Genomic DNA, 27417 nt, shown 5'->3' on the forward strand with positions numbered 1-27417 from the left:
TTCCTCCGCTTATCCGGGGTCAGGTCGCGGGGGCAGCAGCCTAAGCAGAGAAGCCCAGACTTCCCTCTCCCCAGTCACTTCATCAAGCTCCTCTAGAGGGTTCCCGAGGTGTTCCCAGGCCAGCCGGGACACATAGTTTTCCCAACCTGTCCTGGGTCTTCCCCGTGGCCTCCTCCTGGTCGGACGCGCCCTAAACACCTCCCTTGGGTGGCGTCCGGGTGGCATCCTGACCAGATGCCCGAACCACCTCATCTGGCTCCTCTCGATGTGGAGGAGCAGCAGATTTACTTTGAGCTCCTCCCGGATGACAGAGCTTCAAGCCCTATCTCTAAGGGACAGCCCCGCCACCCGGCGGAGGAAACTCATTTTGGCCGCTTGTACCCGTGATCTTGTCCTTTCGGTCATAACCCAATTTCAAAGATGAGAACGTAGATCGACCGGTAAATCGAGAGTTTTGCCTTCCGGCTCAGCTCCTTCTTCACCACAACAAATCGATACAGCGTCCGCATTACTGAAGATGCCGTACCGATCCGCCTGTTGATCTCACGATCCACTCTTCCCCCACTCGTGAACAATACTCAGAGGTACTTCAACTTCTCCACATGGGGCAAGATCTCTTCCCCAACCCAGAAATGGCACTCCACCCTTTTCCAGGTGAGAACCATGGACTCGGACTTGGAGGGGCTGATTCTCATCCCAGTCGCTTCACTCTCGGCTGCGAACCAATCCAGTGAGAGCTGAAGATCCTGGCCTGATGAAGCCATCAGGACCACATCATCTGCAAAAGGCAGAGACCTAATCCTGCAGCCACCAAACCGGATCCCCTCAACGCCCTGACTGCGCCTAGAAATTCTGTCCATAAAAATTATGAACAGAATCTGTGACAAAGGGCAGCCTTGGCAGAGTCCAACCGTCACTGGAAGGATTGTAATCATCCAAATATTATTAGCAGCAAAGTAGAAAGCCGTCAACGTTGTGGCTCGGAGAGCGAACACAAGCGACAACAAGTAAGCTAGCTAGCTGATGCTAATTATGCTAACTAGCGAGCTTGTTTCGGCGCCCCTGATCGTCTCCCTGTCTTGCAATTCGAGGCGGCGTTGAGGCAAGAAGAACAGTGAGTACCTGTGGCTGAGGCGAGCTTTCAACAAATTTTGTTTGGATGCTATTTTTTTTTATATTTCATTAAAAAAAACACAAAAGTGATATTTTGACATGAAAATTAATGTTTAAAAACGGGTTTTCGCGGGCATTTCACATGCCTGAAAACACAGACAACACAGACAAACTTGCCGGGAAGGAGTAGAGGAAGACCCCAAGGAAGAGGAAGATGAGGAAGAGGATAATAAACAGCACGATGAAGCACTTGAAGCGTCTCCACAAGATGAACCTGAGCGTCTTGTAGGGGGACGAGAACCACAGGAAAGAGGTCTCTGGACGCCTTAAAGGATCAGAAAGCACTCAGCCAGTTAGTGTGTGTGTGTGTGTGTGTGTGTGTGTGTGTGTGTGTGTGTGTGTGTGTGTGTGTGTGTGTGTGTGTGTGTGTGTGTGTGTGTGTGTGTGTGTGTGTGTGTGTGTGTGTGTGTGTGTGTGTGTGTGTGTGTGTGTGTGTGTGTGCGAGAGACTCACAGAGGTTCTTCCAAGTGAGGATTCATGTTGGGTTCGTCTCGGCCCAAACCTGCTGGTCTCTCCTCATGTTCTTGTTCCGTCACAATCTCCAGAGACATCTCCACCTTGCCCTGCAGCGCCACCACATGTCAGCACACGTCACTGCATGTCACTCTAGCATATGCATGCCATCTTCTGTTTGGCGGGCGTCCTGAAAGACCACTCACAGCTAGTAGTCTGCGTCCGTCTTGCTCGCGGCTGCAAGGCCACCATCCTTTAACGGTCTTCTGCTCAAACAGAGACACCAGCTGCTGGCCCGGCTGCTCCAGCAGACCCAAGTCGCACTTCTCCGCCGACTTGGCTGGACGCATCATGTAATTGAGGTCCATCACCAGGTGACCTGAGGGGATATCACCATGTCTTTTAGCACATAGTTGATACCACAAACAATTCCAAGATGGCCACTGGGTGGAAATGTGTCTCTTTCTGTTTCTTAACTGGCAGACTTCTGTACTTACACTTGTGCTCAATTTGAATTCTCCTTCCTCCCCCTTGGCTCTAGCATCTAGTGCCGTGGCGAAGTATTGCAATTACGTCCCTATGCATATATGGACGTTAATCCAGTCTCGCTACGTCATCAACCCTTGCCGTTTGCCAGCAGTGACGTTAGGGCAGATGCAACAAATGTGTGTTTACTTTCAAGATGCTGTCACACACAATGTTCGGATTGCTTGTGCTCTTTTTATTTTTTATCTCTTTCTCTTTTCTTTATTAAGAAGAAGACCAATTAGAAGACAACGTTTTTGGCGAATTATCGGTGTGTGTAATATGTTTCATTGTGTGTTTGTGTTTGAAGGCAATATTTACGTGCATAAGCAAAGGTTTGAAGTCCGACTAAAACCACAAGTGTCATTATTCTAAAAATCATTAGTTACGTTTATTACTTACATTTGTACGCTTCTCTGGGTTTCTGGTCTGCCATCTTTCTTTCCGCACTAGATAGTGTAGGGAGTTCTGCAAGCTCACTTTGCTTTAAGGAAGGTACTTTGCACTTACCCCCTACCTGGAGGATAATTTCAACGCCTCTTGATTGACGTGAACGCGCAAAACCAAGGAGGGAGGGCAAAAACGAGGGCGGAGGAGTGAAGTGAATTATATTTATATAGCGCTTTTCTCTAGTGACTCAAAGCGCTTTACATAGTGAAAACCCAATATCTAAGTTACATTTAAACCAGTGTGGGTGGCACTGGGAGCAGGTGGGTAAAGTGTCTTGCCCAAGGACACAACGGCAGTGACTAGGATGGCGGAAGCGGGGATCGAACCTGCAACCCTCAGGTTGATGGCACGGCCACTCTACCAACCGAGCTATACCGCCCAGTAGAATTCGAATTAAGCCTTAGTCTCTTGAGTGCATAGTCACGTTCACACTGACTATGGCAAAATGAATGACGCACACACACACGCACACACTGCGGTTAGTGTGGCGGGAAAAAGCTGCAGGATATTTTATGGGATAATCTAAATGTCTGCGTTAATGCTGCGTCGAGTGGTTGAAATGTATAATTTAAAGGAAAGAAGAAGTTAAAGGAAAATATTGCCATTGACATTTCAGGTAAGTGCACAATGACATGCATTTTGACCTGAACAGTAACTGTTAACATTCATACACTCACAAATATAGGTCCAGTGTACAAAGCGTACTTATTGAAGTGTACCGACGGAAGTATTCCATTTCAGACACAGCTCGTATAAAAAGGTCAAAAGTGTCTCTGACGATGTTGCGGATTATGAAGGTGAATGGATGGAAAATGAGAAGTGCGTCAGACCCTTTTTCCATATTTACGGACTTTTGCGGAATCCCGTGGTGAACATTAGGACAGTTTGATGGCAGCTGATGTTAAATATGGAGGAATTGCGGCGTGATGAACGACTGGAGAGAGACGACAAGTCCACTGGAAGTGTTTTTCCAGGGTTCGCGAGTGCTCGACTGTAGGAAAATGTCTGACCCTCACACCATGCACGAGGATGAAGAAAGGCAGCGGTCGCGCTGATGAGCTGAAGACAAGCGGGAATGGAAGAAATGCTTTGAGGTGGCCACGCCGCCGCACAGCCTACGAGCAGTATAAACCTGAGCGACAGGACACGGTGACAGATCTGAGTCTGGATTCCTCATCTTCCTCTTCCTCGAGTCTCGCTCATAGAACGAAGCTGGCGCAAAAAGAAGGGTTTGAGCGCAGTGGAAAAGAAGGTCCATTTAGCAAGAAGGTTATCAAACGCCACTGCCAGCTCCATTACCACCAGAAAGGTGGTAATGATGTAGGAGATTCAACATCCTTTTGTCCACTTGTGCAAATGCGCATTACAGTGACATGTGCACGCTGTCCTTTAACAAGTCTCACCCAGGTAGTCGTCGAAGGAGAACTTGTCATTGTCCCACACCTGGATGGTCAGTTTCGGAGCCAGTTTAGTTTCGGCTTTGTCCAGACTCCAGAAATGTTCCTGGAGACAAAGACAAACACGTCACGTCGCAACAACATCTCTCACGGCCGCTTTCTGTTCTCACCTTCCTGTCAACCACACTTAGCTGCTCCGCGGGTAGGTAGAGGAAAGGAAAGACAAATCTGTAGTTAAAGATTGCTTCTCCGTCCAGCGAACGGTAGTGGACGTCTGTCTTCTGCTTGTTGTATTCGTGTCCATCCAGCCATCTAAAGACGATAACACGACGGTCAGTGGTGCTCGGTGTCACTGTCATTTTTCTGCACCCACCCTTTCACGTATATGTCACTCATCTTCTCCCCAGTGACGCTGACGTCATCCAGGATGACATCACTGGTGTTCCAGATAATGCAACGCAGTAAAAACCTGTTTGCATCAATTAGAATCAATAACTTATTTTAATTTATCTTTGTGCATTGTGCTCATACGTCTTTGCTTTGCGCGGTGTGATGTTGAAGGGGGGTCCGGGTGGTCCCAAAGACTTGGGGAACAGGTCCACCCACATCAATAGACGTCCCTGAGAAGTGGTGGTAAACAACAGCCAATCACAAGCTAGGAGGAGATGCACACAGGAAATATCATACCTGCTCTATGTCAGGCTGCAGCGGGCTGTACAGCGCTCGGTTCTCCACGTGTTCCGGAACCAGAGCCATTTCTCTTAGGATGTGGAGCGACAAACGCTCCTCAACCGGGCCCAAGTGGTGTCTGGACATGTGACCATTCTCTAAACGCAACACAGCAGAAGATCAGCAAACACACAAAAAAACAGAAATGATTGTGCAAGTTGTTTTTGTTTTTTTACAATCAAATACAATTCAATAAATTCACAGAAGCACTGATATAAATTTTAATTACGCAAGGTCTGATTAAGCAGTCAGCGTGTGTATGTGTGTGTGCCCGGTCCTCAGCTGCCATGTCGTCAGCACCATGTGCTCTAACTCCACCTCATTAGATTGTCTCTTCATGACAACGCACAAAGCCACAGAGCAGCATTGCAGTCCGTTTAAGTGACGTATCTCACCGAGGTCAACAGCGCTGTACTGCACCCCTCTGAAGTGGGCCGTGTATTTGCGGTAGACGGGCTTGCGCAGGTTCCGCCGCTCACACACTCTGGACAGCAGCTGCCTGGGAGTGAGCTGGTCTCGCCACTGGTTGACGCCCGAGCTGACGGGCCGTATTTAGGAGTGAAAGGAGGGCCAGGAGGGGTACCCAAATATGATGCACAGTTAAAACTCACAGGGAGTAAGACATGGGCAGCCCACATCCAGCTCCATATTTGGACAGGAAGCGGTTCTCCAGGTCAATAATCGTCTCGCCAATCTTTTCGTCCTTAGTGAGAACATCGTGATCGTACAGCATGACCCGCAGGTCCTTAGTTTGGGGAAGGGAACAGCTCAACTCGAACATCCTGCACAAGAAACACTAGATGAAAACTTGATCTTAGTTGTCCTCAGGTGTCCTGTTTTTTCAAGAGAAAACTTGTTTTTTTAAGTCACATTTAGCTCTAAATTGTTGCAAGGAGAACATGCAGGATACTTAGTAGCAGAACCTTGCCCTTCCTGTTGATGAGGACATCTCTGTCTTAAAAAGCAGCCACACAATGCAAATTAATGTAATCTGTGCTAGTCTAGCTCCCCGTGCTGGTGTCTCAGCAGATGTTGAATTTATTCTTATATGATGCTCTTCATTCAACATGATTTCACCTACCTTCCAAAGACAGGCTCCAGTGTGCAGGGGATGTAATTTTCATGGTCGTTGATGGTCTTCTTCCCCAGTGAGATCCTCACATAAGGGTCACACTAAATAAACACACACACACACGCAAATACACACACACGCAAATACACACACACGCAAATACACACACACGCGCGTACAAACACAGGTTATGTGTGTCTTTTTCACACTGGTGTCACTGAGCACACCATTCCGTTGGCATCTTTGGGCTGCAGTCCTTGAGCCTGGATGACATAAACGCGGACCAAACACTCCTCCACACCATTAGGAGGAAGCTTCCTAAATTGTCTGGAGGGGAAAGGCGCCGAGGGGTCCTCCGGCAGGGGATAGATCTTAAACATACCCTGTCCAGGCGCAGCAATGAAGTTTTTAAATTATAGTGCATTGTTGTTATTAGAGAAGGAGACAAAAAGATTTACCTTAAACTCTCCCACCACTGATGGGTCTTCTCCTTCCTCCTGCGTCTTTCCTCGCTGCAGCTTGAAGGTTTGACAGAAATCTGAAAGACCCTCAAAAGCCTCCACTTTCTCCAACTCTCTGTCGTACACCTGAAGACAACAAACGGCATGTTGTGTGTAGCAGGAGGGCAGATGTGATAGAAATAGTGGAAGGTACTGCAGTTTGAAAACATTGGAAATTGTGTCTCATTTTCTCATTTCCTTGCCACGCTGACCTGAGTGGGCTCATTAAAGAAACAACGATAAAAACCTTCTTCTTAGGGCAAATGTCAGGTAGGACCTATATTATGTTGAGAAAGAAGGTTGAGTATGCCAAGTATGCAGCTTCAAGGTTGCCTTTAGGAGGATGGAGAAAAGACAGATTTCGACTACTCATTTTCTCGTCTCAGACAACGAGACTGACGTAGGTGTTGGGGTCCAGACTCAGAATGAGGACTGGAAGGGCTACTTGAAGGCCAACCGGGGTGACGACTGGAGGGATAACTGGAGGTATGACAAGTGAGGCGACTCGAGAGAAGAATAGGGGGATGACTGGATAGTCGACCGGGGGGATAAGTAGGTATGACAAGTGGGATGACTAGAGGGACGACTGGGGAAGCAGAGGCAACTGGAGGAATGAGCCCTTGACTTGAAAAGAGAGAGGGGCGGCGTAGCACGGTGGGTAGAGTGGCCGTGCCAGCAATTTGAGGCTTCCAGGTTCGAGCCCCGCTTCTGTCATCCAACTCACTGCCCTTGTGTCCTTGGTCAAGACACTTCACCCTTGCTCCCAGTGCCGTTCACACTGGAGTATGAAAGTGAATGAATGTTCGGTGGTGGTCAGAAGGGCCATAGGCACAAAGTGGCGGCCACGCTTCCGCCAATCTACCCCAGGGCAGCTTGGGTGCAAGTGTAAGTGCACTACATAAATCTAATTCATTGTTATTATTATTATTATTAAGAATGAGCACAGATGACGACGAAGAAAAGACCACCTTGAATCGTTCCCACTGTGGTGTTTGTCTGCGGAAAAATTGCCATGACGAGGCAGTTGAGCTAATAGGAAGATAGGGGAAAGGACAGCTCCTGGTTTTCCTCTGAAATTTACTTCCTGATTCTACATGAGAACATAGCTGGAAGAAAGACAAAATTCTTATAGCAAACACACACACCAGCTGACCTGCAGAGTGTCCAAGCCCCGTTCCAGGTACATCCCACACTTCCTTGTTTCTCCAGTGGATGCGTAGAATTTGCTCCACCAGTCTATGAAATCTTCTTCCTATGGTGGACACAATCAGAGGTCATCATCCTGATCAATCAATCAACCAGCCAATCAATACAAGTGTGTCCTCTGAGAAATTAGCATAGTCCAAGGTAAAAGACTATACAGGTTTGAAGTCGCTTGTTAACACGTTTAGGAGACATTCCCTTCAAACCACATAAAAACTTTTGGTCCTTCAGAAAACAAGAAGTGTCTTTGTTCTGGAATGTGTCCTGGCGTGAAAGTCAAGCTTGTAAAGTGCGAACGCCGCTGCCATGAGTCATGTGAGGCCGCGCTCACCGTCTTTTTCACAAACGTTGACTGACGGATTTCTGTGGTTTGGACGGCAGCTGTCAGCTTTTATGTTTTCCCAGTTTTGGGAGAGTGAGCGTCGTCAAGTTGACAAAATGTCAGCACATATTCAATTTGGACATTATTCTCAAAGTCAAATTGTAGACGTATAGCGATTACAAAGCGGAGAAATAAAGAGGGGAGCAATCAACATGCCCCCCCCCCCCCCATCCAACCCACCCCTACTACCTAATGTACACATTTGACTTTGACCTGGCACCGCCTGGCAACCTTCATCCCAGTGAGGAACGCACATGCCTTAAAAGTCATGTACTTGTTCCTTTGTGTGGGCACAAAGGAAACAAGAGTGCCCTCATCAGCCAAAATGTCCTGCTTGGCACTAAAAATGGAAGCTGACTCGAAGTGCGGTCAGAGGACAGCAATATTGCCACTGAGGACCAAACAACCACACTAAAAGTTAGCAAATTATGTAACAGCAGACGATCATGGAGGAGGACATGAGTGAGGATTTATTGAAGACATTTGTGAGAAGAAATGGAAGGAGTGGGTGATCATCACACGCCCATGAAGAAGAAGCATTTGCTTTTTCTGCTGAAATATTACTCCTCCTTTAAAACTTTTAGCTTCTGTGTCCCTCCTTAAGCCGCTCTTTGCTAACAGTCTGCGGTCCAAAGGATCTCTAGCAGCTCTGTTGACTTTGGCTGCGACCAAACAGAAAGCAAAGCCTTTTATTTGACTGGCCTCTATATCTGACCCTTAATAAAACAAATATCTTTGTTTACACAGAAAGAAATCAGCCCCAATTACAGCTGCGACAGGCCAGGATGTGTGCTCGCACGTGCGTGTGTGTGTGGTGTGTGTGTCTGGTCCGGGTCATGCTAAGTCTTCTAATTGACCTGGCTTGGATAAATAACATGGAAGAATGTTACAAGGCGCATGGTCTCCTGCTCAAACGCAGGATCAAATTTCACGCGTAACCACACGGCGCGGCGTGCGGCTCTCTACGAAGGCCTCATTTCTCCACTAGGACTTATTTTCCCGAGCCGCCACCGCAAGAGCACAATATAAGAAGTGTCGTGTTTCGTCTCTGGCCGTCGGCTCCTTCCATCTTCCATTCTCCTCTCAGCATAGCCGCTGTGATCCATCAGTGTCGCACTTAAAATAAACGCCATCAGTAGGAACTTTCCAGCTATGCACGCTGTGGGCTGAACCCTCGTTAGCTTTGTCATGAAATAGTGCCTCCTAGTGACAGTGTGACACATCTAATTTACAGGCAAGATTGCTGGCATGTTTGTTTGAATGTTTGTTACCCACATGGAAGCTGCAGCTAGAGGCGGAGAGGTTAATGATAGCGGAAGTGGCTCCATCTGCAAGCTACATGTGCACAGACACACAAAAAACACACACGGGTTAGCATCCATTCTCAGTGAGAAAAAGAGGAGTTAGTGAGCTAGGTAAGATGCCACAAAAGCATGAAGGAACCTCTCTGACTGATTTCCGAAAACCTTTCTTGGCGGTGGCGTTTTAATGATGTCACCTGATGTGAGATGAGCGGCTCTTCGTCGTCCACGGTGATGAAGGCGTCGCCACTGACCACATGGGGGATCTGACCTATAAGAAGCAGAAACGTGCAAGTTCTCAGTTATTGCCTCCTTCAAGATCCCGCCCACTCTTAGGTTTAACCTTGGCCTTCGTCCGCCTCTGCCCGGCCCCCATCCTCATCCTCTGGGCAGCATCGGTACCTCTCCAGGGAGCGGATGGTGCACTGGCCGACCATGGGCTTCCGGCCAAACTGACGGTTGTCAATGACTTTGATGACGATTGGGGGCATGTAGAGCTCCACCACGGGGAGTCTCTGTGACAAGAACGAAAATACCACTGTTTTACAGGAAGCAGCTGAGCTACACATGCTCTGGATTACAACAATAGTTAAAATACGTTTTTAAATATTATTGTATAGCTAGAGATTCACATAACTTCCATTTTCCAAGCATGGTAAGGAAGAAAGTGAACGTGAAGGACAGTGCTAAGAAGAAGTGGATGATATTCATTGAATAAAGAAATAAATAATAGTCTGCACCATTCTGAAGAAGGAGGCATCTAATGCCAGCCAAGAAGGTTAAACTAATATCCAAACGGCAGACATTCATCCATGAGATTATGGAGAAACGGCGGATGGTGTATTTGATGGAGAAGCAGCTGGAAGGATGCACTGTAGAGCAGCATTGGCTCATTGTTGGGCCGCAAGCGCCCTCCAGAGGGCAGCCAAAAAATATCTGTTTCTCAGTTGTGATCCGTATGGGCCGTAGCAATACTCAGTTGAAATACACTTTTCCACCACTTTTGGCAGTAATGACAATCTCAAACAAACAGAGGAAGACTGGAGCTGAAGGCATGGAGAAGTTTCTTAAGCGCCAAAATTATGACTAAAAATGTTGTATTTCCATTTGCACTTTAATTTTATTGACAGTTTATTTAAGAAACATTGATTATTAATTGTGTTAATTTTAGCCCAACATAATTGCATGTCATTTTTCTGTCAGTTATTTATGACTCCCTTATTATGCAGTATATTTGGTTAACACAAATCTTTGTGATTAATACATGATTTCATATTATTTGACAAGACTGTAAACTGTAAGTAGGTAAGATATAATTATTGAATATGCTTAAAATCAAGTGTAAGGTTATTAATCCAGTGTAAATATTTGAGTGGACCCCTCTGTAGTAGAAAAGTTGGGCCCCAAGGTCAAAAAGGTTAAGAACCCCTGCTGAAGAGGTCCACTCTCCAAGCTAAATGCTGTGCATTACTATTATATTATCTCATAAAACTACTTTAGTTTTTTGTAGTACATTGTATTGTTTTTCACACAATATTTATTGTCTCAAAGTTTGTTCATCATTTTAAAAGGGACAAGCGGTAGAAAATAGATGGATGGATGTTACATGTTAAAATTGTGCTCTTTTGGAGGGTTGGGCAAGCACCAATTCATTTCAATGGGAGACATTGAATTAATGTTCTGAGTTAAGAGCTCCATAACAAAGCCAAAGCTCGTTTGAGGTACTACAACTTTTATGGTCAGAATTTCTAGGCGGAGTCAGGGCGTTGGTGGATGCAGGATGAGGTCTCTGCTTTTTGCAGATGATGTGGTCCTGCTGGCTTCATCTGGCCAGGATCTTCAGTTCTCACTGGATTGGTTCGCAGCAGAGTGTGAAGCGACTGGGATGAAAATCAGCACCTCCAAGTTCGAGTCCTTGGTTTTCGCCCCATAAATGGGTGGAGTGCCATCTCCAGGTTGGGAAGGAGATCCTGCCCCAAGTGGAAGGGTTCAAGTACCTCGGGGTATTGTTCACGAGTGAGGGAAGAATGGATTGTGATATCGACAGGCGGATCAGTGCGCAGTCTGCACTGATGCGGACCCTGTATCGGTCCATCGTAGTGAAAAAGGAGCCGAGCTGGAAGGCAGAGCTCTCAATTTACCTGTCGATCTACGGCCCTATCCTCGCCAATGTTCATGAGCTTTGGGTTATGACCGAAAGGACAAGATCACGGGTACAAGCGCCCGAAATTAGTTTCCTCCGTAGGGTGAGAAACTCTGTCATTCTGGAGGAGCTCCTGCGCTGCTCCTCCTCATTGAGAGGAGCCAGATGAAGTGGTTCAGGCATCTGGTCAGAATGCCCTCCGAACACATCCTCGGGGAGGTGTTTAGGGCGCGTCCGACCGGTAGGAGACCACAGGGAAGACCCAGGACACGGTGGAGAGTCTATGTCTTCCAGCTGTCCTGGGAACGCCTCTGGATCCCCCACTGAGAAGAGTTGGGCGATGCACCTGGGGAGAGGGACCTGGGCTTCTCTGTTTAAGCTGTTTCCCCGACTTCAAATAAGTGGAAGAAGATGGATGGATGGATGGATGGATGGATGGATGGATGGATGGATGAGGTACTACTGTTTATGAATAATTTGAGAATGTAAAAATGTTTGCATGCGATTGAGTATGATGAGTGGTGATTGCATTCTGATATTTTCAACTTTAAACTCTGAGAGCTGCAGCTGGAAAAATGTGTGCACCGTTTTCAATAATTACTTTTCCTAAGGCTCCATGCCACCAAAGAAAAAGATCCCTCTGACCTATGGATCGAGAGTGAAGGTGTGACCCCAAAGCATTGCTTTGGCAGCATTTGCAGCTGAAAATCTCACCACGTCGATGAAGAGCGTGTTGACATCAAAGTTAGCTTTCTTTTTCACGTTTCTTATGACGCAGCTTTGGACCGTAGTGCCGCCACATTCCACCTGGAGGCTTGGCGAGGTGACGCTGGCCAGCTGGAAGCTCTTCAGGTTGCGGACTCCCCATGCCAACACCTGGACAAACCAGAGCATTTTTTTAGCACAAGTGGCATCTTCACCTGCCACAGGATGCATTGCAAGTAAATACTGGATGTTCAAGGTGTGTACATTTAAAGGTGACATTAAGGGTGTCCAAACTTTTTCCAACAGAAAAATTGTGTGTACATTGTTCACATTTAATTGTTTTTGTTACACAAGCTAAAATTCCATTGTCAGTCAAAATATACTTAGCAGTTAAAACAATTAAGAATAAACAGCCTGCATGTCTTGTTATAGGTGTCAAAGTTCATGCTTGAAATTATTGCAGGCATAGAGCAAGAGCTCCACACAAAAAAATTTAAGGATTTTTAAGACATAATTCAATACATTTTGTTCATTAAAGATGTTAAATCCAATCTAATGTAGGTCAACATATGCTATGCTGTCTTAAACTCCCTTTTTAGACCAGTTGATCTGCCGTTTCTTTTCTTTTCTTTTCTTTTCTACTCTGCTCCGGGGTGGACCGCTAGCCTGTCCATCAGATGGGGACATCTCTACGCTGCTGACCCGTCTCCGCTCGGGATGGTTCCCGCTGGCCCCACCATGGACTGGACTTTCGCTGATGTGTTGGACTTTCACAATATTATGTCAGACCCACTCGACACCGAGGATGTCGTTGTGGCTTGTACAGCCCTTTGAGACACTTGTGATTTAGAGCTATATAAATAAACATTGATTGATTGATTGATTGATAAACAAATCATCCACATAACTCTGTGTCATAGGTGATAAAGTATATGATCCAACAATATAAGTCATTAATAATTAATTTGTCATGGACCTTCATAACAGTTTGTACTTATGTTTATTATTTCCCTGTTCTTTGTGTTATTTCAGTTCCAACGCTCCTGTTTTCACTTCCTGTGCGCTTCCATTTCCTGCCACTTCACCTCTGGCCTGAGCACTGCCTACCTCACTTGTCCCTGGTTGCCAATCAGGGTGCTTCTTATGCCTGCCCTGTTCCTCTGGACAAGACTGGATCATCATTGTTTGTTGTTACCTTGACAGGTGATAATCTTTTTGCGCACTTCCTAGCTGCTTAAGTTATCATTTGCATGAATTAAATTATCATTGTACCTGCCCTCTGTCTATTGTCTCTGCATTCTGCAATCACCCCAACAAGAACGAGTTCCTGATATATTTCATCACATTTTTGTAATATGCCGAGGGCTAATGATATACTTGAAATACTTTGGACATCGTAATTGTGAGGGTCTTTGACACAACCACCCAAAGTCTGATAATCAATGCCACCCAAAAAACTTATGCAGTAAAACGCACAGGTATTTGGCCATTTTGGTTTGCAGGTGCCATTTTGCATGGATTTGGGCCTTTTGCTTTGTTTTCTTTGTGGTCCTAAACATCCCCTCCCTATAATGCGGTTCCTATATGCTATGGGGCCAATTAAAAATGTACCTTCAAAACGCAAATGGCACCACTGATTTACATATTGTATACATATTATATCATTACAACAAATCACATGAACAAATTTGCATTGGTCACATGACATTATGAAAATAAGTCATCCTAAAGTAAGATTGTAATCACGGGACACGTGGACTTAGCCCAACCTCAATGGCGGTTCTTTGCAGGACAGGTTTGATCCCCTGAGGCAGCATGAAGACATTCGGCTCCCTCTGAGGGGGTAGGCACGGAAGATCTGATTCGTCTGGCTGCCAAAAGAACCAAAGTTGTTTTGAAACATTCACTTAATATGATTATCATGAGTAATCACACAAAATAACTGCTAATTCTGTTCCTGGTGTTCAAGTGTTACCCACCCATTGCTGCAGGTTCTCATTGAGAAATGCTGGGAACATCAACTGAAGGAAACACACAGAGAAGTAAAAGTCCAAATTCTAAGCACATCTCCTGCGTCAAACAAGACAAACAGTAATGCTTTACCTCATCCAGAACATGGTTGGAGGTCAACACGTCAGCCTGTGTGGGGAAAAAAAGGCCACAAGATGATTTAAAAGTAGAAATGAAGAGAAATAATCAACACAAAAAGAATAAGCGGAGCAGACATGCTCACCTCTTGACCTGGAATGTGGTGAACTGCAGCCTGTCAATCAATGAGGAAAACATTAAAGCATCTTGTGGACATTACCATTGCAAATATCAACACCATCTTTGACCTTCTCTCTGCGTATGAGTTCAAACGCTGCCAAAAGTTCGCCGGCGTCCTTGTTGCCGAGGTGAACAGGGAACCAGGCCAGGCCAGGCGAGCGGGTCAGTGAAGGCAAGCACACACAGCGACCCATGAACTCATCTGCCCCCTGTATGGATGGACGTACCAAATCACATGGTATTCATGTACTCAAGAAACACATTACCAGGTGTCCAACTCACGTATGTGTCCTGGTCATAAAGTTCCACCACCACATGAGGGGGGCTGGCCATCGTGGCCTCGGGGTCGCCAAAAATCTCCACCTCGTAGAAGATGAGCGTCTGGTCCCAGGTGGGGTTAAGGGTGTTACGCACCGTCACCGTTTTCTGGGACTGATGGAGGAAAGACACGATGGCATAGGGGTCTGAAATCAAATGAACAAACATGGCTGAATGAACACACACACATGCACATGTAGGGTTGCTCGGGAGTCATTAGAATCATGATAAACAGAAGCTAGGTTGCATTTACCCACTAGCGTTCAATTAACCTCAAAAGTGACTTTTCATTTTTGTGTCACACGCACACGCACGCGCACACGCACACACACACACACAAACACGCGCACACACACACACACACACACACACACACACACACACACACACACACACACACACACACACACACACACACACACACACACACACACACACACACTCACACACTGTACTAACAAATGCCCTACTCATGATGAACATTAGCGCATATAAACAGCAATACAAACAGCCCGAAGGGGTTATGCAAGTATGTGTGTGTGTGCTGCAGGAGTTGTGTAACATAAACAAAGTAGGAAAAGAGAGAGAAAATAAGAAGTAGTCAAGTGAGAAAAGAAGAAAGGAAAGCATTGAGAAACTGTGTCTCAAACTGAATACTTCCTTCAATATACAGAGGATGCCCGAATATTCCCATTTCAGCATTCACAACTTCACACATTTGTAAGATTTTTGGTTTAAAAAAAAAAAAGAAACCAATCTTATTTTTGCCCAATCAGTCTACATGTGTTTTGTGGACTTGAGGAGGCATTCGACCGTGTCCTTCGGAAAGTCCTGTGAAGAGTGCTCAGAGAGTATGGGGTATCGGACCGCCTGATTGTGGCGGTCCACTCCCTGTATGATCAGTGTCAGAGCTTGGTCCGCATTGCCAGCAGTAAGTCAGACCCGTTTCCAGTGAGGGTTGGACTCCGCCAGGGCTGCCCTTTGTCACCGATTTTGTTTACAACTTTTATGGACAGAATTTCTAGGCGCAGTCACGGCGTTGAGAGAATCCGTTTTGGTGGCTGCATGATTAAGTCTCTGCTTTTTGCGGATGATTTGGTCCTGCTGGCTTCATCTGACCAGGATCTTTAGCTGTCACTGCAGCTGAGTGTTAAGCGACTGGGAGGAAAATCAGCACTTCCAAGTCCGAGTCTATGGTTCTCGTCCCCAAAAAGGTAGAGTGCCATCTCCGGTTTGTGGAGGAGTTCAAGTACCTTGTCAGTTTTCACAAGGAAGGGAAGAGTGGATTGTGAGATCAACAGGCAGATCAGTGCAGCGTCTGCAGTAATGAGGACGCTGAATCAGTCCGTCGTGGTGAAGAAGGAGCTAAGCCGAAAGGCAAAGCTCTCAATCTATCGGTCGATCTACGTCCCTATCCTCACCTATGATCATGAGCTTAGGGTTATGACGGAAAAGACAGGATAACGGGTACAAGCGGCCAAAATGTGTTTCCTGCGTCGGGTGGCGGGGCTCTCCCTTAGAGATAGGGTGAGAAGATCTGTCTTTCGGGAGGAGCTCAGAGTAAATCTGCTACTCCTCCACATCGAGAGAAGCCAGATGAGGTGGTTCGGGCATCTGGTCAGAATGTCCCCCAACACCTCCCACCGGTAGGAAACCACGGGGAAGACCCAGGACACGGTGGAGAAACTATGTCTCCCAGCTGGCTTGGGAACGCCTCGGAATCCCCCTGGATCAAGTAGCTGGGGAGAGAGAAATCTGGGCTTCTCTGCTTAGGCTGCTGCCCCCGTGACCTGACGTCGGATAAGCGAAGAAAATGGATGGATGGATGGATGCTTTTTCCCCGCAAAAACATCTCATTTACCCGTCAGTAACATTTTATGAATCGGTGATAATGAAGTCTAAAGTATTTGACTTGAGATGGCGGTGCACCATGTGTGTTGCTACAAAAGCATTACCTTTCACAGTCATCTCATCACGATCCTATCCCTAAACTTAAGGATGATGACAAAATTTGCTGTGCAGTATCACTGTATATAAAGACTTATGCCACAATGCGAACTGACGTTTAGAATTTTAAAAGCTTGATGTCACAGTGGTTCTGATTTACTCCATTCAATAACTTGATAGTAAAACTTGTTCTATCCTGTAAAATAACCATAAGTTCCTTTTCCTGCAGCTTCATTATCTTTTTTAACGGTTCTTTCCTGTGGATGTGGCGCCCTCAGCAGGAAGTACAAGGTAGTGTGTTGGGAAAATGTGCATGTGTTTCCCAGCATGCCTGATGTGTGTGAGATAGTAATAGTGATACTTCCTGTCTGTGTGGATGTTTGCTTAGCTGCTACTAGCAAATAAAAGTCACTATTTAGAGTCCCGCTTTGACCAATTACTGTGAAATATTTAATTTAGGCCCTCATCTTGTGCTACGTCGCCAAGATGGCGATGATTGTGGGTGTCAGTCACTACCAGTCATCATTTTTGAGTGCAACATCCGCATAGTGACAGTGTATTGAATTTGACCATACTTGGTGTGAGGGCAGTTGTGCACTCAAAATACTAAGGGCCTGATCTATTACAGGTTTGTGTATATTAAAACATGTGCAAACTTGACCGAATACGCAAAGCTGATCTATAAAGCTCGCGCACAGGGGATTGTGTCCTAATAAATTAAAAAAATACAGAGCATAATCCATTTAGCGTATCTGTCTTCATGTATATGCATAATATATGATGATTATCAGAACGGCCACAATATTGGGAGGAAGAGATGCAAAAATAATAGTGTTGGGCTCGCAATGTGACTTGTCAAGGCTAAAACTGTTCTCCGGCTGCTGTTTTGCAGCAATATTTAGCACGTCTACACAGTACGTGCAAACCGGCACAATTACGCACAAATTGCTGTGAGGCGATTGCTCTCCAAAGACAGACAATGGAGAGAGGATCCTCCATCCGTGTGCGTGTCAAGATATATGGGCTGTCAGAAATAAAAATATTAGACATATTGTCTATTCAGAAATATAATTTCATAATTGTATAGCTTGTGTATGACTTAAAGGGCTGATTAAAACACATTTAGTTGATTTGTTTTGGTGTCTTCTTGTATTGCTTTAATAGTGTTAATTTTTTATATATGTTATAGAAAAACAAGTCTTATATAGGCATTTTCTTGCTCCTGGATCATTCCAGATGCACCATCACAAAACCGGACCTCCCAAAGTGCACCTTTGGTGTGTTAAAGAAAGATGATGTTGTCTAGATTGCACTTCTATATCGCCCAGAAAAGGTGGTATTTGTCTGCTGCCTATTCCGCAACATAACAAAACAGCACAGGTGGTACTGTTGGAACATTTGATGTCATGAATGTGGATTGTCTCTATCAGCACTGTCTTGCACTCCTCTTTTCCATCTCAGCAGCTGGGGCCACATGCCTCTCGTGCAAACCTCATATGCCTCCACTGAAGGAGGGAGAAGTCTGCAGGTGCAGAGAGGTAGATACCATAGTTATACATGCACATATATATATGTGCATTCCTGTTCACTGATTCCACACTGGCGTGAAAGATGAGAAACCTGTACTGGTAATACTGTATGTTTGTATGCATGCACATCGGTTTTATATAAGGTTGGGAGAGATAAACCAATATGACCGGATATCCAGTATAGTACACGCAAAATTCTCATTAAAACAGGGCGGTCTGAACCACTTTTGCACTTGTTATCAATTGTGCACCCAGTCTAAGTAAATCACCCTCAACAAACTCACAAACAGCATATTTAATTTTATAGTTTGCAAACGCTATTTAGCACTTGTTATTTGGATCTTAGTAGATTGGCCCTAATTGTGATTAAACAAGTGTGGCATGTGACACACAACCAAACTCCATTCTGTCGGTAAAGGCACAAACATCCATCAGGTGTGTTCATTGGTTTCTTGCGAGAAGTGATGACTCAAGTGTAAGCTGTTTTTTGCAAAATCAGGTCAAAGACAACATACCAGAGAAGCTGTCCTTGTCCATAGCCAGCAGTTGTCTAGCTTGGTACAAATAGCAGCGCAGGTGGTAGCGGGTCCCATCTAAAAAACACACAAGATCCTGAGACATACAGCAGAAGAGGAAGAAGAACGAAATAAACAAAGACACTCACGCTCAAAGAAACAGGAAATTGTAGGTCTGTTGACGCCAAACGTGGTGGTGACGAACTTGTCGTCATGTTTGTCTTCTATGCTGCTCTGTAGGGGGAAGACGTCCGACAGGGTTAAAAGAAACACTTTGGTCGGTTCACTCTGGTGGTCTTACCAATGAGCACTCCAGTGCAAAGATGGCCGCCGGTCCTGTCTTCTCTAGGGGTTCCATGCGGTACCGCCACCTGCGCCGGCGGAAGCTGTCCGTCTTCCTCGGCTTCAGGTGGAACTTCCAGCCGAACAGTGAAGCGTACTCCCAGCCCTCCCTCTCCGCCTCATCTGGATGTTGCTGTAGGGCACAAAAGTAAGTGCAACTACTAAAACTGACCCTTTTTAGTTACCTTTCTGAGAGCATCCATCTTTTTCTGGTCACGCTTTCTCAAGCGTATCCATCGCCTCCTTCGGTTGGTGTGATACATCTTCTCTGCAGGGACCCACGACTTGGGCCGGCGGTCTGGTGGGATGGTGTTGCCGTATTCCCAGCCTGTACACACATGCAAAGACGAGTAAAGAACATATTTTTCGACTATTAGACTGCTTAATGACTAACCTTGATCATCTACGCCCCTGTTGAGATCTTCACTCCACTCAGGCTCCTCCCACACCCAACCCGGGGGGCATTCCACTTCGTCTTTTGGCACTGCCTTTTCGCCATTCTGCCTTGCACACAAGGAGCTTTTAGACAGACTGAGGTGTGACTGACATAGTGACTGTGATAGACAGCAAAGTGGGCAACACACACCACATCAGTGTATCCTTCAGGCATGCCAATCCATTGGCCACCAGGTAACCTCATCTGGTTTTCAAAAACTTCCTCTGTGAATGTCATGTGACCGGCGTCCACATCAAACAACAGTCTGTTGTCAAGGAAATCAGTTTTTTACGCAAAGTATTACTAAAGTTTTTTTTTGTTTGTTTGTTTTTTTTCAAGCGTGATGACTTACGTCCTCTCTGGGCTGATGTACCAGTCTCCGGCCCAGGTCCAGCCAGGAGAGGGTTTGAAACTCTCCTTGGGCAGTTTCACCTTTCCCGTCACGTCGCTGAACTTAGGGCAGGTGAGACCTGCAGTTCCCCAGCTGCCCACAAGAGCAAGACGGGTCTGGTTCTCATACTAGAGAGAGAAAAGTTTTAGAAGAAGAAGACTAACGTGATGATGCCAGAGTCCTACCGTTTCTGTAAACACAGACAGTTTTCCTTCAGTGCACTGGTTGAAGTGTTTGTTGTCTGCAGCCAGTCCGAACCACACTTTGATCCTGAGCTGACCGGGAAGCTTGGCCTCCCCGGAGCTCCCTTGTGGATACTACGCAAAGCAACAGACACCACGCATCAGCTAATTAATGCTTTTGGAGAAGAAGTGGTGGATGTTTGTCAGAGAGTGTGTGGTCCCACTTTGAGAAAGACAGTCTGCAGCTGTCCACAGTGTTTGCCACAGTGGCGCTCAGAGAAGAGGACACTGTGTGCCGGGACGCGATGGTACGCCACCCTTCGCTCGCCCTGCAGCATCCATATCACGATGTCAGGGAAACTGTTCTGAGGCTGGACGACACACGTAAACATGAGTTGGAAAGGATTGTTCTGTATAACGAAAACAAATGTTTGTTTTTGCTGACATTTTTTCTGACACACCTCCTCAGCTAAGTTCCTCAGTCGGCTGCTCCAGTCCTCCGCCTGCTCCATGACGGCTGAAAGCTCCGTGGCTGGCCCGTGTTTGAAGGCCAGTGCCGCCGCCACGATTTGCTGCAGGTGCAGAGTGCGAATGTGTCGCAGTGAGCGGTCCAGAGGGGTGGCACACGGCCAGTCCTGGAGAGACGGTAGCTCCTGACTGGAGAGACACAACAAAGTAAACACAATATGAACACCACCTGAAGGGAGCAGATGTGTAATTTTGGAATTTTGGGCAGATTTTCTGATCACAAGAACAGGATTGCTTGCTGACACCTCTGTCTGGTGTAAAGACAGCAAGCCAAGCGTTTTTTATTTAATTTAAGTATAATTTATTTGTATCTATTTATGTATCATTTAATTTATGTACCGGTATGTGTTTATTTGTTTTGTCCGACCTCTTGATAGCCTACCTGCAGTCTGTGATCACCTGATCTAGCATCTCCATTACCCTCTCCTCCAGCACGTACATGTCGCTTCCTGCTTTTACTTCCAGCTCCACCCGCTGCAGATTGGCCTCCTGGGCACACACAGACATGTGTCAAACAAGTGTCAAACACATGATGTCCTGTGATGTAACCTCACAAGTCTGTGGAGGATAGCCAGCAGCATATTGAGGGCCTCAATCCGTGGAGCGATGTCTTCCCACGCCGAAGATAGGACCACCACCGGCTTCACATTTCCCCATGGGAGGTAATAGTATTGACAACCTGGAAGACACAATGATGACGCAGCAGCTTCAAGGACACAAAAGATGACACAAAAGGTGACCCACCGTCAAACACGGCCCTGCTGAACTGTGTGGTTGAGGCCAGAGGGAGGCAGCTGTAGTCAAATTTATTGCCGTAGTTGCCAATGCTGACCTCAAACTGGATGGCGTCGTCGACATCTTGGAGGAGCGTCGCCGAGTAGAATGCCACAAAGAGACAATATTTTCTCTTCCTGAGGAACTTCTATTGGGTGAAGAGAGGGGACCCTTCAGGTTGGTTTTGGAAGTGTGAGAAGTCTTCTCCTCCCTCACCTCAGCCACCAGCAGATCATCTGACACGATGTCTTCCGTTTTAGGCTCCGGCTTGTCCACCAGCTTTGTAGTCAGTTCCAGTAAAACACGACCTCGGTAAGCCACGCCCTCCCCCTGGGAAGCGGAAGGAAGCAGCGTCACACGTTATTTCATCCCAACATGTTCCCTGTGGCCATGTTGATTTACTTTTCCCAGGTTGAGGGCTTCATATGGGTCATTGAACGTGCTAAACTCTCTGGGACTTCCGTACAAGTTGACAAAACACGGACCGAATGTGGGCAGGAACCCAAGAGTGTCATCCACTGTGAGCAGAGAGGTGACAGTTTGAGATGACTAAATAGAAAACTTCATGACATACATTGGTGATGAAGAAAGAGAAAAGTGAAACGACAAAGGACGTACTGCCAGATTGGATGTTGCAGGGAGTCAAGTCATCTGAATGTATGGACAGGAAGGACAGGTAAAGGTAAGACAGAAAGGAAGCAGATGTATCACAACTCAAAATATGTTAGTGCAGTAGGCGTAGCCAAGGAAGGGTGTGGAAATGAACCCCCTGCTGACTGTTAGAAAGAAGGCAGTTGTAAGTCAAGATGTGTCCTTTAATATCCACACTCACCCTCTAGCTCTCCACCAGGGGCTGAGATCTTGGACATACAAAGGTGAGTTGTGCCGATTACATCGTTGTGACTGGCTCGGTCCCTGTCAGGAGAACATGAGGTAAAAGTCAATGTTTGATCCTATTTTCATTTTGAGAACAAATGACAAGTAAAGTGTCAACCAGTCAAGAATTCTGATCCTCATCTTCTCACACATCGACGGAAACTGGAAGGAAGAGCAGACTAACTGTTAAGTACATAAACTATACTGAACACAAATATAAACACAACACTTTTGTTTCTGCTCCCATTTTTCATGAGTTGAACTCAAATATCTAAAACGTTTACCATATACACAAATTACATTCTTCTCAAATATTGTTCACAAATCTGTCTAAACCTGTGTTAGTGAGCACTTCTTTTTGCCAAGATTATCCATCCCACCTTACAGGTGTGGCATATCAAGATGCTGATTGAACAGCATGATTATTGCACAGGTGTGCCTTTGGCTGCCCACTAAAAGGCCACTCTGAAATGTGCAGTTTTGCTTTGTTGGTGGTCTGAGGGGTCAGAAAAGCAGTCACTATCTAGTGTGACCACCATTTGCCTAACAGTGCAACACATCTCCTTTGCATAGGGTTGATCAGGTTGTTGATTGTGGCCTGTGGAATGTTGTTCAACTCCTCTTCAATGGCTGTGCAAAGTTGCTGGATATTGGCAGGAACTGGAACATGCTGTCGTATACGCCGATCCAAAGCATCCCAAACATGCTCAATGGGTGACATGTCCGGTGAGTTAGCTGGCCATGCAAGAACTGCCATGTTTTCAGATTCCAGGAATTGTATACAGATCCTTGCAACATGGGGCCATGCATTGTCATGCTGCATGAGGTGATGGTCTCGGGTGAATGGCACAACAATGAGCGTCAGGATCTTGTCACGGTATCTCTGTGCATTCAAAATGCCATCAATAAAATGCACTCGTGTTCGTTGTCCATAACATACGCCTGCCCATACCATAACCACACCCCCACCGTGGGCCATGCAATTGACAACGTTGACATCAGCAAACCGCTCTCCCACACGACGCCACACACGCTGTCTGCCATCTGCCCTGAACAGTAAAAACCGGGATTCATACGTGAAGAGAACGTCTCTTCAACGTGCCAGACACCATCAAATGTGAGCATTTGCCCACTCAAATTGGTTACGACGACGGACCGCAGTCAGGTCGGGACCTCGATGAGGACAACAAGCATGCAGATGAGCTTCCCTCAGACGATTTCTCAAGGTTTGCGCAGAAATTATTTGGTTATGCAAACCAATTGTTGCAGCAGCTGTCTGGGTGGATGGTCTGAGATGATCATGGATGTGCACCTGTTGGATTTGGAGGTCCTGGGCTGGGGTGGTTGCATGGCCTGTGGCTGTAAGGCTGGTTGGATGTACTGCCAAATTCTCTGAAACGCCTTTGGAGATGGCTGATTGTAGAGAAATGAACATTCAATTCACTGGCAACAGCTCTGGTGGACATTCCTGCAGTCATCATGCCAACTGCACACTCCCTCAAAACTTGTGACATCTGTGGCATTGTGCTGTGTGATAAAAATGCACATTTCAGAGTGGCCTTTTATTGTGGTCACTCTGAAATGGTCCTTTCACCTGTGCAATAATCATGCTGTTTAATAGGCATCTTGATATGCAACACCTGTGAGGTGGGATGGATTATCTTGGCAAAGAAGAAATGCTCACTAACACAGATTTAGACAGATTTGTGACCAATATTTGAGAGGAATGGGTATTTTGTGTATATAGTTAAAGTTTTACATCTTTGAGTTCCACTCATGAAATATGGGAGCAAAAACAAAAGTGTTTATATTTTGGTTGAGTGTAGTAATTGTAGTAGTAATACTAGGGAGAGTAGTAGTAATAGCAACAGTAGTGACTCGTGATAGTATCAGTAATAGTAGTAAAAGTACCGTAATTTTCGGGCTATAGAGCACATCTGGTTATAAGCCGCAGCCACCTAATTTTTTAACCAATTTTATTTTGTAGATATATAGGTGGGTTGCAATCACGTGACCGAGAGGCACATCCCGGGGAGTCCAGGTATTAGGCGATGTCCTAAACCCCATTAGGCTTATTTACCTTAATCAGTGCACATTTAGACGTATTTTGAAATGTTTAGAGGCAAATATAAAAGCGATTATTGAAAACATAAACACAAGTGTGCATGTGAGTGTGTATGAGTGGATGTGTGATTGTATGAAGGCTTTGTGTGAGCAAAGTATGACTGTTAAATGTGATTTTAACTGTAAAATTCAATAAAAATATTTGCAAAAAAAAAAAAAAAAAACATTTTAAATGGAATGGAGTGATTTTTATAAAAAGATTTAAACCATTTATCATCACCAAGAGGTTACTGCTACCTCACTTCACTTGACACTTACCGTATTTACAGACGAAAAGATTGAAGGCACATGTATTTACACCTGAGGGGTCCAAATATTAAACATTATTTGGTGAAAGACAAAGTTAGTAAGCAACGTATTTGATTGACATAAGTGCCGTGCTCCTGCGATCGTGATGCTAATAAGAAAAAGGATGTTTGTTTACAGTTGATTTTTGCTTAGTCTCATTTACAATTCATGTCAATTCATTCATGCAGTTGTTTTTATGATGTGAAGTATATTTTGTCTCATTATTTAGCTGTCTCTGATGTTCAGCATAAATTTTTACCAGCGATATCAAGATATAGTATATGCTGTTGAGCCTACAAGAGATGTATTCATCTCATTTATTAATAATATTAAGGGTATTTTCTTGATACTAACATATATCACCAGAGATGCTATAATGTGGTCACCCGTGTTGAACCCACTTGGCTTTCCTGCACAACAACAAAGTAGCTTTAAGTTTCTGTTATGAAAATTGAGAAAGAAAATATTTACTACTAGGACATAACATTAGTTTATTTGCACAACCAGGTCTTCGTGGTTTATATTTAGGCATAGCAACCACAAAAGAACACAACCTAATGCGATCTCTTGTCCTTTTCTTTACGTTTAGTTCTGCCCTCAAACACTACTAATACAGTACAGAATCAACTTAATTGCATCACAATAAGGTACTCAAACAAATCAAATGTTCAAACAAACATTTTACAAAGTGATTGCTGCAGACACAAGCATAGTTCGATTGTATTCCACAAGATGATGAAAGTGATATTTTTAAGAGCCATTTCTTTCGACGCACTTTAGTTTTTTCCGTGACTTTATTGCCTTTATGAACCATTTCTTTAGGACTCCATGAAAGCTCTTTCCTATCTCTCTATTTGAACAACTGGAACACCCAAGAACAGAACAGTAATATGGCATTTTCTGTTCAAACTCTACACTCACTCTCACTTGTTTTAATGCTACGCTCAAGCCGCTTGACCATCGTGTGAATTAAGCCACCAAGAAGAAAAACGGATGTGACATCATATGCAACCCTCCCATTGGCCACACAGGTCTATTACACGGCAGTGTACACATAGAAAAATGAAATATTACAGAGGCGCTTGTGCACATTCACAAATTCAACAAATGACAATCCTGTAACACGCTTACAGTCCTCCTCCTCCTCCTGCGCGCTGGTGCCACTTTCTGAGGTCACAGAGTCAGAGTTGAGGGGACTTTGCGTTACTTTTTTTTGGCCTCTTTTCGCTGTCACTTTTGTCTATAGGCAGGTTGCCTCTGGGCTTGTGTTTGTGGTGGATTTCTGTTCCTTGCGGCAGATGTGTTTCTTTTTTTATGGCTTTGTCGATCACTTTCAGTGGGTCGTGTGCGCTTTGTCATGTCTTTCTCCAAGATGAGGGTGAGTCCATAACGTGCTAAATGGCAGCTTGAATTATTGTGTGAGTGGTTTGATTTAATGTGAACAATTTAATTGGCCTAGTGCGACCCGTTCGGCAGTTTCATTGGTCTGAAGATTGGCTAAATTTATTGGCGGCATGTGAAGCTTGTAAATCCGGAAAAATCCATAATTTAATAAAAGTGAGTGCATGGCTCACCCTGATTGGCATTGTGAGACTCTGGTGCCATTGTGGATTGGCATTCTTCTCCAAAACCTTGGTGCAGACCTAAATAAAGACCAACAGATGACAATTAAAATGAAGTTTAATACACAATATCTTTTCACTAGTTGGACAAACGCACTGTTTTGCCAGCAAAGTGGATCTCCACTAAGGGATCCACCAAGTTCTTCCTATTACTGTCAAAGCCAAAAATCTGCTTCACGCCGTCCATGAAGGCATCGTCCACTGCAGACAGGAGACAAAGCCAAGAGGACATCAGTGGAGCTTGTCATCAGCTTCTAAATGTGACCTACTCACTCTGAGGAAGGTCCTCAGCTCTGAAAACCCTCAAGGTAAAAGACGCTCCTCTGAGGGACAGACCAGCTGGTCGCAGCAGGTTTCCTTCGATGTCGTCCTTCTCCTCCACACACTCGCGCTTGTCCGCCTAGAAACCCATAAAATGATCATCAACATGGTGGATGTCTATCATTTCAGTAACTTTTTGTGTTTGGTGATCTCAAAGCTGTCTTTCAGCTGCTACATTTAAAGCAACATTGATATTTAAGGACATGCACTTATTAGGATGGATTTGAAGAGGACAAGCTGTCTCTCACCGGTGGCTCGTCTCCAGCGGCCAGCACCAAGAGGCTGACCTTCAGGTAACCTCTAACCCCAGCAGACAGGTCGTCAGGGTCACAGAGAAGCAGCCATTTTCTTAAGTAGCAGTGTCCTAGCAAACGAGACGCTTAGCTCAAATGGACGGGTATGAACGAAGTGTGCTCTCGGTTACTTACGGTGCTCGTTGTAGACAGCGCCCACGTCAAGCTGTCAACACAAAAGTACTTAAGGTCTTTGAAAGGCTTTGAATTCACTCTCAATGCTCACCTTAAACTGTCCGATCATGGCGTCTGTCCTAAGGGAGCGCGAGTCGCACACCTGTCGGGCCACACCAGGGCGTCAAAGAGGAGACACAGTGAAAAAAGGACATTGAAGGCTGCGCTCACCATGATGATGATGGCTTCGTCAAACAAGTCAGATGGCGTCTCGAAGAAGTTCAGGAAGAAAGTCTGCACACAGGAAGTCAACGGGTGTTGCAGCGCAAAAGATGAAATTCATCATGTCTTCACTGACCTCATCAAAGACTGGGTTGTTGCCTTTGCGGATACGTGTTCTCCTGCTCTGTCCAGCCACCGTCACCTTGACAACAGGTTTGACATTGATGCCCGGCAGCTGTCGAGCCTCAATGACTCGCACACGAACCTGCGATGGAAGGTCAGAATGAACCCGAG

The 27417-nt window shown here is 45.5% G+C and overlaps 1 protein-coding gene across 4 annotated transcripts in view; it reads right to left on the reverse strand.

The window, feature by feature from the left end:
* dysf (dysferlin, limb girdle muscular dystrophy 2B (autosomal recessive)) overlaps nt 1–27417 on the reverse strand; it is a 32511-nt gene that overhangs the window by 2102 nt on the left and 2992 nt on the right. For 2 of the 4 annotated variants that reach the window (XM_062065558.1, XM_062065559.1), the window contains exons 7-55: nt 27260–27388; nt 27133–27195; nt 27014–27064; nt 26923–26953; nt 26743–26858; nt 26447–26573; nt 26271–26374; nt 26126–26194; nt 22258–22301; nt 22096–22178; nt 21882–21914; nt 21666–21781; nt 21480–21593; nt 21234–21411; nt 21044–21168; nt 20872–20978; nt 20423–20618; nt 20186–20332; nt 19965–20096; nt 19741–19907; nt 19539–19653; nt 19347–19452; nt 19138–19280; nt 18912–19085; nt 18760–18844; nt 18611–18688; nt 14584–14765; nt 14370–14510; nt 14267–14296; nt 14137–14172; nt 14013–14054; nt 13803–13904; nt 12043–12204; nt 9529–9700; nt 9383–9456; nt 7453–7551; nt 6258–6386; nt 6027–6182; nt 5809–5900; nt 5339–5509; nt 5123–5265; nt 4686–4825; nt 4530–4618; nt 4372–4467; nt 4169–4310; nt 4005–4104; nt 1833–2005; nt 1627–1736; nt 1291–1438 (exon numbers count right to left, since the gene is read on the reverse strand). In XM_062065558.1, coding sequence (XP_061921542.1) covers nt 1291–1438; nt 1627–1736; nt 1833–2005; nt 4005–4104; nt 4169–4310; nt 4372–4467; nt 4530–4618; nt 4686–4825; nt 5123–5265; nt 5339–5509; nt 5809–5900; nt 6027–6182; nt 6258–6386; nt 7453–7551; nt 9383–9456; nt 9529–9700; nt 12043–12204; nt 13803–13904; nt 14013–14054; nt 14137–14172; nt 14267–14296; nt 14370–14510; nt 14584–14765; nt 18611–18688; nt 18760–18844; nt 18912–19085; nt 19138–19280; nt 19347–19452; nt 19539–19653; nt 19741–19907; nt 19965–20096; nt 20186–20332; nt 20423–20618; nt 20872–20978; nt 21044–21168; nt 21234–21411; nt 21480–21593; nt 21666–21781; nt 21882–21914; nt 22096–22178; nt 22258–22301; nt 26126–26194; nt 26271–26374; nt 26447–26573; nt 26743–26858; nt 26923–26953; nt 27014–27064; nt 27133–27195; nt 27260–27388 — 5562 coding nt within the window. The remainder of the gene's footprint in view (nt 1–1290; nt 1439–1626; nt 1737–1832; nt 2006–4004; nt 4105–4168; nt 4311–4371; nt 4468–4529; nt 4619–4685; nt 4826–5122; nt 5266–5338; nt 5510–5808; nt 5901–6026; nt 6183–6257; nt 6387–7452; nt 7552–9382; nt 9457–9528; nt 9701–12042; nt 12205–13802; nt 13905–14012; nt 14055–14136; nt 14173–14266; nt 14297–14369; nt 14511–14583; nt 14766–18610; nt 18689–18759; nt 18845–18911; nt 19086–19137; nt 19281–19346; nt 19453–19538; nt 19654–19740; nt 19908–19964; nt 20097–20185; nt 20333–20422; nt 20619–20871; nt 20979–21043; nt 21169–21233; nt 21412–21479; nt 21594–21665; nt 21782–21881; nt 21915–22095; nt 22179–22257; nt 22302–26125; nt 26195–26270; nt 26375–26446; nt 26574–26742; nt 26859–26922; nt 26954–27013; nt 27065–27132; nt 27196–27259; nt 27389–27417) is intronic. The other 2 variants (XM_062065560.1, XM_062065561.1) reach the window with 1 other exon arrangement.

The sequence above is a fragment of the Entelurus aequoreus genome, linkage group LG12 (genome assembly GCF_033978785.1).
Source record: "Entelurus aequoreus isolate RoL-2023_Sb linkage group LG12, RoL_Eaeq_v1.1, whole genome shotgun sequence".
Lineage (NCBI taxonomy): Eukaryota > Metazoa > Chordata > Actinopteri > Syngnathiformes > Syngnathidae > Entelurus > Entelurus aequoreus.